General features: G+C 47.9%; 2 protein-coding genes across 5 annotated transcripts in view; one reads left to right on the top strand and one right to left on the bottom strand.

Moving 5' to 3' along the window:
• Nucleotides 1-12,047, top strand: part of LOC142587325 (uncharacterized) — a 231,116-nt gene extending 219,069 nt beyond the window's left edge. For 2 of the 3 annotated variants that reach the window (XM_075698241.1, XM_075698231.1), the window contains exon 2: nt 11,252-12,047. In XM_075698241.1, coding sequence (XP_075554356.1) covers nt 11,252-11,629 — 378 coding nt within the window. In that variant the 3' untranslated portion in view covers nt 11,630-12,047. The remainder of the gene's footprint in view (nt 1-11,251) is intronic. The other variant, XR_012829472.1, reaches the window with a different exon arrangement.
• Nucleotides 1-15,590, bottom strand: part of LOC142587313 (tachykinin-like peptides receptor 99D) — an 837,205-nt gene that overhangs the window by 96,638 nt on the left and 724,977 nt on the right. The window lies entirely within an intron of this gene.

Genomic DNA, 15,590 nt, shown 5'->3' on the forward strand with positions numbered 1-15,590 from the left:
GCTCAACTGCGCGCGGCCTTCGCGCGGCATCGCTTTATTATTTAGTAAAAATGATTGCAAACGATCTTTACAAGCCGCCATCGAATCTGTGCCACGTGTAATTTCATTAAGTAAGCGCAAGACGTCTTCTGAAATGATGAAATGTTTAATTTGATCTATATAAACGATAGTTCCGGGCCTTTTGTGCATTCATCCAACATTGTGGCACCAGGTAAGCAGCGGCAGCCGTACAAAACTCCACCGGACGGCATCAGCTGAAAAAAGTAAATTACAATGATATGTAATTTCGGTATATAGACCCAACAGAAACACTGCGTGTAGAGCCAAAACTTGCGTAAGTGATGAATGGGCGGCATTACCAATAAATTAACTTTTACATACATGGCGTAGCAAATAGACTCCTATAGACCATACCATACGAATAGACCACAACGTATGAAGAAAACATCTCATTTTCAAGCACTACCCCCCTCTCCGGGCATTATTTCCTGCCCTTTAAGAGCACAAATACACGGGCGACTGCGCGTTACCAAGAACAACTTGGACTCGACCGAAACGATAGCACGCTACATACACAGAGGTGGACACAACACAGGCACTGAGCCAGACCATGCTAGACGCTCGCAGAAGGCCTTCTACTCGTAATTAAGACAAATGCGTAGGTGCAAAGCCTGTTTTCAGTCGTTCAGATCAACGAGACCTTCATTTGAGGGTTCGCCAGCCGTTTGTGCGCAGGCGCGAGTAAGAGCGGGCGCGAGAGGGAAAATGTGGGGGCTTTTGCTCCTTTAATATATGACTCTGCCTAGGCACTACGGCGGAGGTTTCTGAGCGCGTGTTGTATGTGTTTGTTCCTAGACATGCCGATATTGCGGAGTGGGGTTGAGTTTGTTCACGCTGGCTGCCGGCGCGGTGAAATAGGCGAAGCAGCGGGCACTGACGCCCGATTTGGCGGCTGCTGTGTCTGACGTACTGTCTCGTATCTGCAGCGCTCTTAGAAACTGCGGTTGAACGCAAGTGACTGAAAGGCCGCCGGTGACGAGGATTGACTCAGCACCAGCGCCGCAGGCGCGAGAAAGTCTGTCCGACGTACCTTCAGAGGCAAAGTTCTGACTGCCTGTTGCAGAAGTCGCGGGGCGCGGTAGTGCTAAACTTAGCGTCACAAGTTCGCGGCTGGACGTGAATATATTTATTCAATCCTGTTTTTTACTAATTATCACAACGTGTCATTATTTCGCATTATTGGCGGCGCCTCCAGGACACCAAAGCGGCAACGGGGACACCAAAGCTAGAACCCGCACTGTGTAAGATCGGCTAAGATAAGGAGGGGTGTATAAGATCGGCTGTCCGCTATCGCGAACAGCCAATTTTTTATGCGAACACCCCCTAGCACGCGCAGGCCTCTCCGGCCCCAACCCACGGGCCGCCCTGCTTCCAGCTTTGAACCCCCCGCTACCCCTTGGGTGCCCTGGAGATTCTGCGCCGCCTGCTTTATTATAACCTCAGGTGCTCTCCTGAGGCCTCCATTTGCCGGTTACATGTGCCCTCCAGTGCTTGTAAAAAATGCAATCGATCGTCGGGACGAAAAAAGCGATCCACGACTTATACAACACCAGTCAGAACCTTGCCCATTCAGACACAGCGATCACCAATTGGGGCGTCTGTGCCCGCTGCCTCAGCGCGCGGGAAGCCAGCGGCGGAGCGTAAACAAACTCGACCGCACTCCGCAATGCCGGCATGTCTCGGGGACAAACGCATACAACAAACCTCCTCCGTAGTGCCTAGGTAGAGTCATATATTGAAGGAGAAAAAGCCTCCAGATTTTCTATCTCGCGCCCGCTCTTACTCGCGTCTGCGCACAAACGGCTCGCGATCCCTGAAATGAACGCCTCGTGTTCAGATGACAGCATTTTCGAGTTCTTGGTTTTCGAACTCCTCGGTGTTATCTTTTGCGCGTTCTGCCGGCGCAAGCAACACGCCCCCGTGTTATCACTCTTGGCAATCGCTCGTCACGGTTTTGACAAGCGTCAGTACCGAAAGAAGGAGTATTTTGTTGCGGGGCCATAAAAAGCGTCACAAACTTGCCCCACTACAATTCAGTACCCGCCAGACTTTGTCACCATAACCGAGCTGCTTTTCGATAACTGCGTCACAACGCCAGGCGCGTCATGCGTACCTCTCAAGTATCCCAAAAAGTAGCGAAATACAATAACGTTGGGGGTCAGGGAAAGCGTCACAAACATGTCCCAGTAAGATTTACTATACGCGAAACCGTCACCACGGTCGAGCTGCTTCTCGCTGAGTCTCAAAGCCGAGAGCGGCGAGCGTGCCCAAAAACTACCGAAATAAGTTAAATAAGTTACAATACTGTTGGCGCTCATAGAAAGCGCCGCAAAGATCTCCCAGAACGAGTCATTAACTCAAATTAACTAAGGCAGGAGGCCGAGCTGTTTTTCGTTAACTGCCTCATAAGTCTCGGTTCTGTGCCGTAAGCCTAAAAGTGCTTGAAATGCGTCGCAGATAGTCAAACAAGATTTATCACCTTGCCGTTGTCCAATAGTGCAGTGGTGCTGCGTCGAAGTACTCAAGGAGTGCGAGAAAGCGCCGGGATCCCAACAAATAGGCTACATATCCAAAATTGACGGGCCGCCGAGCAGGCGAGCTTCACGTGCGCAGCCGCCCTAGCTCGCTTCGCACCCAGCGAATTTCATCGACATCCGTTGACGTAAAAAAATCATCGGAGTTGCCCTTTAACCGTGCGTTTGGAAGGTGCCACGTGCCACTAAAGTGCGATCCGTGTCACATTTGTTTACGGGCTACGTATTTTATCAAGTCGAGAAGCGACTTTGGAAACCTACCGGCCAACTTTTTGGAATCCTGCGGGCACCTCGTGTTCAATATATTCTTGCAGGACTCTCTTGATGGCATCAGCTAGGTACCGTGTCAACAGGAGTAATTAACGAAAACGAAGAAAGTCGGGCTAGTTGGTGTTGATGCATTTGTTGTGACATAGTTACTAGCGCTAACAAGAATAACGGCAAAGAAGGTGGGACAAGACAGAGCGCTAGATTTCAACTGACAAGCTTTATTCAGAAAAAAAAAAACATGCAGGAAACCACCGTATGCTCAAATAAATGCGCAGACAGACGCATAAGTGAATGTGCCACGTAGGAGAAAAGCAAATACGCAACGAAGCCGACAGGCTCTCTGTCCTGTCCCACCTTTTTTCCCGTTAGCCTTGTTAGCGCTAGTAACGATGCCACAGCAAATGTCAATAGGAACGTTCCGACATAGACTTCACTTGTAAGATATAGCTGTTTCAGATATCATTACTGTCTACTGCTTTGAGGAGCATGCATTGCGCACTTCGATATCAATCACGAAGCTGTTTTTGCCGCAACAGACCGCCACACGCACCAAGCAGTTGACCGTCGACGTCAGGTATCAGGTATACAACGCATACCCATTATGCGCTCGCGTAGAATCGCAGTGTAGCTATTCAGAAGGGTTCATCTGCTTTACGACTTGAAAAAGAGTGCAGGAGTATACTGTAAAATAATGTAATTATGGGGTTTTACGTGCCAAAACTACGGCTTGATTAAGAGGCACACCGTAGTAGCGGACTGCGGAAGAATTGGAACCACTAGGGATCCATTAACGCGTATCTAGATATAAATACACGAGTGTTTTCGCCCCATCGAAACGCAAGCGCCGTGGCCGGGATTCGATCCCGCGACCTCGTGCTTAGGAGCCCAACACCATAGCCACAAAGCAACCACGGCGGGTGCACGAAAGTGCTACGATGACTAGCAAATCCGTTAAATCTACTAAAAGCTCATTTGGCCGGCTTAGTTCTCTTGGCGGTGCAGTTAGGTTCTGGCGTGTTTGTTAGCTGACTTAAAGATGCAATATTTGGCTCTATAAAAGCCTGCAATGAGAAAATATTTGAACAAGCACACATCAGACTAAACATTTTGATGAGCCAAAATGAAATGAAAAAAAAATGGTAGGCTACCCTAATCTTTGACTTAGGTGTCTGTTGGTGGCACTCGAGCCTCGGCGTTGGTGTTCTTTAGGTTAACTTTAGGCGAACACAACGCACAAACCAAACTCGCAGGAGCAAGCGAGCGACTCCGAGTTCCTAAAGTCTACGATTCCATGCTTTGGTGTGCAGTAATCAATGATTTCTAATTAATTCTAATTATTCCATACACTCAGTACCTCAACTTGTAACTAAACTTATGCTGTGATATCATATCTATAATGCAACCCATGAATTTTTTACTATACTACTTTTCTATATTTTTCTGATTTATTTTGAACTTCGGCCCTGTTCGAATCAGGAGCTAGTCATTTCTAATTAATTATAATTATTCCAGACACTTCAGTAACTCAACTTGTAACTAAACATATGCTCTGATGTCATGTCTATAAAGAAACCCATTAATTTTGTACTGCACTATATTTTTTTTACATTTTTTTCATTGCGTCCCTGGTCGTCTCAGGAGGTGAACCGGAAGCGATGTGCAAGAAACAAGAGTGTCACTCGGTGCTCGTGCCACTAAAAAAAAATAAAGAAAGAAAGGAAGAGAGCACTCGCTTGTGTATTGCGCATTTGGTGGAGATTAAAGAACCAGATGTGTTCAAAATTATTCCGGAATTCTCCCACTTCCGCGTGCCTCATAATTATATCGTGGTTTTGAAACATAAAATCCCAGAATAAATTAAAATAGAAAATTCACGTCTGAGTGGCTTGTGTTTACCTATGCAAGCGCATCGGAAGGTGAGCTCAGTGGTGAAAGTGGTGACAGCTATAGAAGGACGGTGCTGTTTGACAAAATGCCAGTACGCTATGATATTTACCTCCAACATGCTTCCTTACTTCCGCTATTAAAACATTAATTATGGCAGCTTAATTCGTAGTCAAAATTTCGCTTTGTTATTCACGCTTTCAATAGCCTTCAGAATCCAATTATGCAGATCTCGCAGAGGCTGTGGGCCCACAAAAAAGAAAAAGAAAAAAATGTGCAGAATAAAAACATTCAGTTCGCAGACGCAGGATGTATCTCCATAACCGGGCACCGCGGATGGTGTCAGTTGGACAAATTGAATGGCTTTAATTTCCCTTAACCATGGAGTATTCCTTTATGAAGTTTATGTACTGTTTATTTCACCTTCATGTTAAGTTCGTATGGCATATGCGCTAAACGTTTCTAAACTCAACGGTTACGCCACCATCAAGCGGCGGACGAAGGCCACGACATTGTATTTCAGTGGCTACCCGGGCACTACAACATTATTGGCAATGAAGGAGGAGGAGGAAATAAACAGAGAAGGTAGAGATGTTAACCAGAAATGCGTCTGGTTGGCTACCCTACTCTGGGGGACGATAGAAAGATGAAATAGAGAGAGGGAGGGGAGAGGGAGGAAAGCCGCGGTGAGTTCGCGCACGCACGCGGAGGGCCTGAGCGAGTCAAAGACAGTAACATAGGCCAGTCGCCCTCAAGAAAGACAAAAGTGCCTTCACAGCTTTGTAGGCCGACGAGCGATGAGGACGGTCTTCAAGCAGCACCTGCACAGACAACGGCCGATCGTCCAGTCGTCGCACTGCGATATATAATGTTTGTCTTGCCAACTGAAATCGATGACAATGGTACAATAAATGTTCGTGTTCTCTTCCACGCCAAAGAAGTCGCATGCAGCCCTGTCGGTCATTCCAATCAAAGTACTGCACGCCTTCGAGAAAGCAACTTCCAAACACAGCCGGTATAGAAGCGATGCCTCACGTCGGTGAAGCCAGGGTGGTAGTCGGAGTTGGAGCGAAGGGTTTAGTTCGCACAACCTGGCGCACCTTATATTTGGGGTGTTCCAATCTGTTAAAGAGAACTTGCGCGTCAGGTGACGAAGCTGCCTTGCAGCGTCTGTCCTGGAAAGGGGAATGGGAACGCTGTGTTGTTCTTGATGTGACTCTCGGCAGCTTTGTCTGCTTGATCATTTCCACTGATCCCGCAATGGCCAGGTAGCCAGTGGAAAATAATTTCGTGGCCTTTCTGTTTTACATCCTGATGAAGTTTGACGATTTCGTAGTGCTCCACGTCTGAGAATCGACTGCATGCTGTGTAAAGCTGGTCTCGTGTCGGAAAATACAGCCCATGTACCAGGACCCTCTGTGTCAATAAGCTTAAGCGCACTGCGCAGAGCCGTGAGCTCTGCAGCCGTGGACGTCATGACATGTGACGTCTTGAATCGCAGTGTTACTCCTCTTGTCGGTATAAACACAGCACCCTCAGAACTGGTCGATGCGTCAGTATAGATGTGTACGTGGCTACTCTATTTCTCGTACAACAGGAGTAAGCTCAATTGTTTTAGTGCAAGCGGGGGTAGATCTGACTTCTTCTGAAGTCCTGGAATTCGGAGGTGTACTTCATGACGGCACAAACACCATGGAGGAGACAGCGACCTTGCCGCAGGTGTGCACCCCATTGTAAGCGAGGCACGATATGCCCTGACAGTTGTGCTAAATGATGTGCGGGGTCTTTCCAAGGTGAGGGCGGCGAGGTGGTGCCAAGGGGCCAGGGCAGTGTGCGTGACATGTGCACGCATTGTCTCGACGAGGATGTGCGTCGTGATTGAATAATCTTGAGCAATAGCAATAGTTTCAGCCGTTGACGCACTGCGGGGTAATCCAAGGCATATCGTCAGAGCTTGGGCTTGAATGCTCTGAACTGTACGCAAATTGGTTTTGCAGGTGTTGGATATTACAGGTAGGCTGTACCGGAGGAACCCAACAAAAAACACCCTGTACAGCTGTAACATGGTTTGTGTGGACACCCCCCAGTTCTTTCCTGCAAGGAATCTGAACAGACGACATAACCAAAGAACCTGTAACTTCTCCTGGACGATATCACTTGTCCGTTGATTGATATGGCGTACGCAGACATTGACTTCCGGGTAAACGCCACCACTGCGCGCTTTTCCCACGTGACCTCCAGACCTTGTTTACGAAGGTAGCATGATGTCGATGAGACCGCCTTCTGAAGCCGAGCGTGAAGCTGAAGCTGTGTCATTCCCGACGTCCAGATACATATGTTGTCGGCGAAGATAGAGAGTCGAACAGTGCTTGACAGGTCCTCGAGTAGTCCAATAAGGGCTAGATTAAAAAGCGTTGGGCTTAGTACTCCGCCCTGAGGGACTCCGCGGCTATTGTAATACTGGAGTGTGGGGCCATCCCCCGTGAGCACGTAGAATGATCGCATCTGTAGGTAGCTACGAATCCAGAGACATATCTTGCCACCAAGTCCTATTGCTCCTAACGCTTTAAGGATGGCTTCATGGGTAACGTTATCCTAAGCTTCTCTAACATTCTGAAACAAGGTGGCAGAGAAGCGCTTACAGGCCTTTTGGAATTCGACGTACGTTACCAAGTCGACAACGTTTTCTATACATGAACGGCCGCGCCTGAATCCTGTCAACGTGTCTGGATAAATTTCATAGTGCTCTAGGTACCACTACTGCCGCGTTAGAAACATCCATTCCTTTACTTTACCTACACAACTAGCAAGCGCGATCGGACGGTATGACGCAATGTCGAAAGGCGATTTGCCAGCTTTGAGAAGCGGAATCAGGCGACTTGTCTTCCATTCTTGAGGAACCGTGCCAGTCTGCCACGAGTCGTTGTACAGGAGCGGGAGTGCCTTTCGAGCTCGTTCACCAAGGTTACACAGCGCGGTATGTAATGCCATCTGGTCCTGGCGCTGAGGAACGCCTGCATAAAGCAAGCGCACCCTCCAGTTCGTCTGGAGAAAAAGGGCACTCCATGCGGGGATCATGTGAGAATGGTAAGTGGTCGGGAGCCTGCGTTCCCGTGGAGCTTCTTTCACCGGCAATCCTCCTACAGAAGGATTTTGCGACTTCAACCTCTTTGCATTGTAGGTAAAGAGCCAGGGAATTAAATGGGTGGCGCTGTCCAGGGGTTGCACGGAGGCGACGAACAGTTCTCCATATAAGAGACAAAGGCTTTCGGGGATCCAGAGACTCGCAGAAAGACATCCATCGTTGTGAAGCCAGCTTCTTCATACGACGCTGTATTTTATTCTGTGTGCGTCTGGCCAATCTCAAATCATGAATGGACTGTGTGCGCCTATAGGTTCATTCCGCACGACGGCGAATTGCCCGAAGTTTCTCTAACTCGAATTCGGTGCGTGCAGAGCTTTTCAATATCGAATATGTGGTAACCTGTTAGGCACCCTTTATTGCGTCCTCTAGGCTGGATGGTATGTCTCGACAGCAGTCTGCCAGCAGTCTGCCAGTCTGTTGGCGGTTATGGGAATTCATCGTGGGGTTTTTCTTTCTTTTTCCTTTTTTTTTCTTCTTTAACCGAAGTAGGACATTAGGCAGTATAATTGCAAGAGGTTGGTGGCGCAACCCACCGCCCCGTTCCGAAGGTGACGCTCATAACATCCATCCATCCATCCATGAAGAACGCTGTGCAGTGCTGTGGCGCCATCTGTTAGACAGAATTCAACAGGCTTTCTTTCTAATTTTATATGCGCCGGGGGCGTTCTTCGTCGTACATTTAATTGCGTCATTTAGCGTACGTTGCGCAGCGCTATGGCGAATTATGCTAGGTGTCATTCGAGACACTTTCCCTCCTCAATGCCGTCCCTCTAGGCCGAGCAGCGTCAAAACAAGCAGCCCATCTCAATATTAACAAGAAAATATCGCTTAGACTTTGTCATCAGCGTGAGCTGAGACTAAGCGATGGCTGATTTTATTATTTCTTTCGTGCTGTCATGACAGAGGGCAAGTAAGACAGACGAATTAGGAACGAAATGGGCCGCCTGGGCACCGCCATGTTGTTGCGCGCGTGACGGTAAACGTTACCGGAGCCCCGTAAACTTCGCGCGTACGAAGTCGTGGCTGCTGGTATTGGTAAGGGTAAAACAGCAACGCTATGCTAAAGCTCTTTACTGCCACGCGCGCTTATGCCTCTGCTCTGAACGCCGTAAAGTGGGAGAGCCCGTGCTCAGTAGCCGCTTGCACGCAAAACTTCCAAGCATCAAGGAACCAGACTGAAGCGCCCTTCAGTGCACGCCGAGCTGTTTTCATATTTTCTAGAAACCGCATTAGTTTGGCGCCGTATCGCTTTCCCACTATAGATCGGGAACGCCTACGCAACGCTTCCTGCACAGGCCGGACGACATTCATACTATGCGGAGCGCAAAAGGTGTCTTAACTCAGCCACATGTCCACGCGAATGCTTCAGCACGCGCGCGTATGTATATATAAAGATTGAAAGTATGTACACGAGTGAAAAGGGATCGAGCGAAGAAAAGAACGACAAAAAGAGCCAACAGATGCGGGCTCCATAGGCGGCTTCCTTTCTCTGCGCTTGGCCAGGGAGGCTACTATTATTACCCTCAAAGGCGTGTCCGAAAATAGACGTCTTCAGGGTGCGAGTTCAGCAGTGGAACAACCAGTTGCGACTGTCGTTTCAGGCCGGCCGTGTCGCCGCCCAGGGAACGCAAGAGGAGGACGTTGGCGACAGCCGAGCATCGCGGCTTTCTGAGGGTTCCCGGGAGAGCGAGGTGTTCTGCTTTGAATTAGTCTCGATTACCCACCTTACGTAATCGGACGCGGCAATCAAATGGCGTACATTTTTGTTTGTGTAAGAAAATGGCGCGAATTTTCCACTCCCCGCCGCCTCCCGCACCGCCCCCTTTCATGCTTCTTTCATTTTCTTCTTTTTGACGCTGTTGTTTTCGCCGGTGTAGCCGGCTGCGTCCGGCGAGCGCGAGCAAAACCTTGCGAGGAAAAAAAGACGGCGGCTTAATTGTCGTACCCGATAAAGCGACAGCTCGCTGCGTTCATCGCGCGGGAATTCTAAATGCTCTTCACAGCCCAAAATGGGGCGGGCGCGGCTTCGCGAAGCGGAAACACGGCGAAGAGAGAGCAAGTGTATGTTGGTCAAAGTAGAGAGGGATGACCACTCCGGCTGACCAATTGTCTTGATGCGACGGAAGGCAGATTGCGTCGACTATATAAGCAACTCCGGGCAACCGGTGAAACACAAGTCACTCGTACGACTGCAAAAAGCTTCCAGCCAAGCCATGAAGAGCCTGGTGAGTGCTGGAATGCTATAGGCATAGTGGGATTTTCGGAACCGCACGCTAAGCCGTCTGTGGCAACGATGATGGCCGCTCCGAAGAGCGATTTTGACGGCCTTGCTCAAAGAGACGCTGTCAGGATTTTGGTATAATGTGGCTTTGTGTCGCATTGATGTGCCTGCATGTGTAGTGTGTTGTGTTGACGTTTGTGTTCGTGCTGGTGGGGCCACGCTATAGTAATTGATGAAAACTTCCAAGAAATTGCAGCCTTCCGTATTTATTTCATCATGCGCGACTATATTTCATACATTATTTCAGTCGCACAGTTTTAGCATAAAGGCTAATATAACAGCTTCGCCCACGCATTGAAGGTTCGGGGAAAATCACTGAGCAAGGGGAGTTTCCCACTCACTGATCCTCAGTATTGCTTCTCGAAAGTCACGAGTACATTGACACAGTACCTTATTCTGTAGCATATAGCGAATAGTCTTGATAATGCAGGCGTATTACAGTCTCGACAGAATTACACATTGCGTAATTGTCGATGCTATTATTATCGAGGGCGGTAATTCGACTAGAGGTGGTTTAATTACTAGTCATATATGAATTAGGCTTTTTCTTTTTCTGAAAGAGGAAAGAAAGAAAGAAAGAAACTGAAGGTGGTGTTTATGTATTCCTTGAATTATTCTTTGAATCTGCTTAGAATCGTAGGAATATTTATCTAGTAAAGATTTCTCATGAGTATAGTTAGCCCGTTTGTTTATTACACGTCCTGGTGCTTTTGTCTTGGCAGCTGCGGTAACTAAGCAGTAAGCACCACCTCTGCGTTTGCTTGCTAGAGGTGCATCCGGCATTAGCACCGGACAATGCAAGACCTGATAAGTAACTAAACGAGAGCGTAAATTCCAAATTTGAATAGTGCGGGCGAGTGCACGCAATTTCATTAAGACAAAACAGTCACCAGGACGTAACTTTCAAATGATTTCCCAACATAACTAACTTGCCCAGCAAAGTACAAAACAGACAGACAGACAACGAACTTTATTTGATCCTGAGGAGCTACTGTCAGGACCCCTAAGGGGAGGCCGTTGTAGCCACTGGCGGCAAAAGTGCAAAAAGATTTAATATTTTTCTCATCGATTTCGCAGCTCATTGCCCTTTTCGTCTGCGGCTTTGCCGGCACGTGCATTGCTGGTCTTGTTGGCGGATACGGCGGTGGCTTCGGTGGAGGATACGGGGGCGGCCTCGGATACGGAGGTGGTCTCGGTCATGGACTGGGCCTTGTACAGACTGTCCCTGGACCTTCCTTCCTAGTCAAAACCGTGCATAACGTGAACCGCGTGAGCCAAGGTTCTACCCTATACGGTCACCAAAGCCACGGCGGATACGGTGGTGGATACGGTGGTGGATACGGCGGCGGTGTCGGACTCGGCGGTGGATACGGCGGTGCCCTCGTCGGCGGTTACAGCGGCGGCTACGGAGGAGGTTACGGTGGTGGCTACGCCAAGGTGGCCGTCAAGGGATAGGACGCTTCAGCAGATAAAAAAAGTGTAGGGTATTCATAGAAGCACTCGGGCCACATCTGGGCACAACGTCCATAGTGTCTGTGAGCAGCGTCAGGCCCAGCGACAGCTAAAGACGTGCAATTCATGTCCGCACGTCTGTTGGAAGTCAATGTACAGAAAGCTAAACTACGTCTAGTGTAGTCCAGTGGGAAAGGCCATGTGTGACGAAAGGACCAGACATTTTTGTTGCTTGAAGCCATAATCGATTTAGTGACATCCGATAGCACTGCGCCAACGGCTCGATCAATTCAGAGAGGCGCCAGCTGACATTGAGTGTGACTGATGAGAGTGAATGTTGCGACAAGACCTTCTTTGTCTCGTGCTTGCGTCGTGTGCCCCGAATATCTTGTTTCGCAGAATAATAAAGAAATTATGTGACCAAGAACGATGTGCAAAGCGTTTGTCTGTTCCTTTCCCGGAATCAAACTTACCCTATCGAGACCAACAAGAAAGAACGAAACGAACAAACAGAAACAACAATAGACATTGCATTATCTGAGCGAAACGCATACATGAACACGTATTCTTTAATCATAGATACCAGCCGGATGACATACTTGAGAGACTGTATAGTGCTAAGATAAATACAGTGATATGACAGACATGAGCAATTTTTTCACCTTCCGGGGATTGCTCTTGGACCGTACCGATGTTTAGAAGATTTAATCAGCCTTCAAGTTTTGCTGTGGCCTTCTGACCACATCAGAAATAAAACACCAAGGCAGCGCTGCACTTGTCGCATCTGTTCTGCTTTGTGAAAGGCGTCTGTAGTGGTCTGGGTATTCAAGTACAGTCAACAACAAAGTTTTATGGAACACGAGATCTGGGAAAAAGCTTAATATCTGCGCAGGCTCATAACACGGCCTAGTATTCGCATTTACACCCTCTACTAATACATCTGAACAACGTTATTATGCTCGGTCTGATTGATTGCTGTTACAGGCTGCTCGGAAATTCAACATTTTCTGAGATCCCGTGGTCCATGAACTTTTGTGGTTGACTGTACTTCTCAGTCAAGTCGCTATCTACGAGTCAAGAACCGCTGTAGTGCTTTATGCCTACTTTGCCTTCAAAAGTGTTGCTCTGGAAACTTTCGCTACAGATACAACGAACACGCTCATCGAATGTCCACTGCCCAGAAAATATCCCGTACATTTGTCCAGAATGCGTGAATGGTGCGCTACAGTGTTTGTCGGCGCATTCTAAGGGAAGAGCTGCTGCCTTCTGTTGCTTACCATGCGCTACATACACACTTCGGTGCCGAGGCGTCGAGAATGCTGTAGCGGTGGAAGCATGTGAACCATTTCTGCAGTAGATAGCTATACTCCGTCCCAGCGATTTCGTGCAGCGAACAAAAGGCTAGCGCTTGTGTCAACCAATCAGTGACGACAGGCTGGCTGAGTGTTCCACAGCGAGGGAAGAGACTCGCCCATAGTGCGCTCACTGATCCTTCCGTGACGCCGGCATATAGCGTACACTCTTAAAAATAAAGTTAGTGTTTACTGTTTACTAGATTACTTTGTATTTTACTACCTTCTCACTAGTTCTGTACTAGCCAGTGGCTAGTAAAGCTAGTAAGTGCTGCCTTTACTAGCCAGAAAGGCTACTTAGTAGGTTTTACTAGGTAGTTACTAAGCCACTACTACCTCGTCTGGCCAGGGCCTAGTATCCTGTGATTCTGACAGTCTTATGGAAAATTGAGATAAACTGTAGTGTTGTTCATTATACTAGATTAACAGTTACGTGCGACGTCGTCGCACACATATACGAACACAGTAGGCTTTAGCAATGTGTGCACAAAGCTTTGATTGTTTAACCAAATACATAGGTGCCCACCGGTGCAACATGTGCACCCTAAAATTAGGGCTATAAAAACTCTTGAAGTTGCTATTTGAATAAGTGCCGCGTAGCACCTTTGTCGTTCTGTATGTGTTTTCATGCACATCGTTACTTGTTGGAGATATGTTTTTACCGGGAATCAGTGCACCTTAACGCGTCTGGCAAACATTACATATATGTACCCTTAATTGATGCTTTAATGTATAGGGAAAGGACGCGGTTCTCCTTTTCTCATATATATTTATTATTTTACTTTCTTATGCTTTAACCATACCATCGACTTCGTATGCCAATACAAGCAGCACTTCTAAATACTATACTACCGAAGTAGTATTTATACTACCGAAGTAGTATTTGAGTAGTATTAAGGTAGTGCTCGTTGCTAGCTTCAGCAGGTAGTGAAAGTACTAGCCATGATTTAACTACCTGCACTTACTAAGAAGGTAGTGCTTTTTGGGACAAGCAACGTGTTAGTAATTAGTTAGTGAACATGGCTACCTTTTTTTAAGGGTGTAGGCGTCGCGCGAAGACGATCAGAGGGCGGTAATGGAGCAGCCCTTATTCGGGTTCTTTGTTCTGCATGGTTGCTGGCGCGACGTGTAGCTTTCGTCGCCCTGCATGGGGTTGGCGACATGGATTGTGCGGTCGTTCTCCACTGGATCAGGCCTTCAGAGGGAAGCGAGGGTGGTGCTTTGTTTTGCCACTAGTTTTCGGTTTCGCACCTGAAATAAGATGCAACCTATGCCAGTTACGTTTTTTTAAGAATAACGAATCCGCAGAACTGATCTTATGATGACTGTGACGCTAATGCGATTAGCATTCAAGAAATGTAGCGACAACACCGCATTGCTGAAGACACCTCTATTTACCATCTGTAGTGGTTATTCTAAGATTTCCATTGCTTCGGGTTCGTTACTAATTGCGCTTATGAGGGCTCTCTTCTTCTAGCTTGACGCCTTTCGAGGCCACAAAGAAAGCTTCACTCAACGCGGCCTCCTGGTTGCAGCCAGGTTTGCCTTGCTGGCACTGTATAAATGAGGTTCAGCATATCTGACTTCGAATGAAATAGGGAGCGGTTGCACATATGCTTCCTTTTAAGGCATAAAACTTTCATTTTTGTTGTCAGCTAGAAGAGCGCGCGGTCTCACTTTCATTAGTAAACTGTTACCATGCGACGCGACTCACGTGCCAACCGTCTCAAAGCGCTGACTTGCACGATTAAAGCTGGTAAGGATGTTATTTCGAGCTTCCATGTAGGCGTGTGTCCACGCTCTAATGGATATCGTGTAAGGGATATGGGGCTGCTAGGCTGCGGGCACAAGGTTTGAAACCAATTGCTGGACACCTAATTTCCCTTTCTTTTTTTGTTTCGAGAGCGAGTGAGGTTTCAGGGGCTACAGCCGCAGCACGCCAAAATGGGGGAAGTAAGCAAATAATGCCAATCACTTCAATAGCCCACTTATGAATGTTCGGAAACGGCACCGTAGTGCACTCAGAGTACTTAGTTACTTTGGTACTTTAAGGAAATGGGGATAAATGGCGCGTTGTTAATTTTGTTCGTACTCATTGTGTGCCTCATGTTTTCTTGACTTTTTCGTATAGTGTGTTCTATTTCAGCCGTTCTTTTCTTGCCCCTGTGTAATCCCTTCTCACGACAGTTTTGACCATCGTACACGCTAAACAACTGTCACGCTCACTGTCACATAATAAACAGGATTGCGTTACCGCTGGCCACCTCGCGCCATCGCCTCCTCTCTCCTTGCGCGTGCGGCTCGTGTTCCCCACAGGACGAAGCTGGAACGCGAGTGTGGCGCACTTGTTTTTTGCCGCCGCGTCCTTCTCTCGGCGCACAGACTGAGCTGTTACACCGCACTGATGTATGCGAACAGCTGTATAAATACGGGCGCCGAGTAACCACTGTCGCAAAGGTAAGCCAGAATCATTTCTTGTTACGAGAGGATTGTTCTGATGGCCTACGCCTAACTTGAACAAATACAAATGTACTCAAACGAGCGCTAACTGCTCTGCGATTACTGACCCTCAGTGAGGCGCTGCGCAACGTATGATAAATTCCGGAGAGCAC

This window comes from Dermacentor variabilis, chromosome 1, assembly GCF_050947875.1.
Source record: "Dermacentor variabilis isolate Ectoservices chromosome 1, ASM5094787v1, whole genome shotgun sequence".
Taxonomy (NCBI): Eukaryota; Metazoa; Arthropoda; class Arachnida; order Ixodida; family Ixodidae; genus Dermacentor; species Dermacentor variabilis.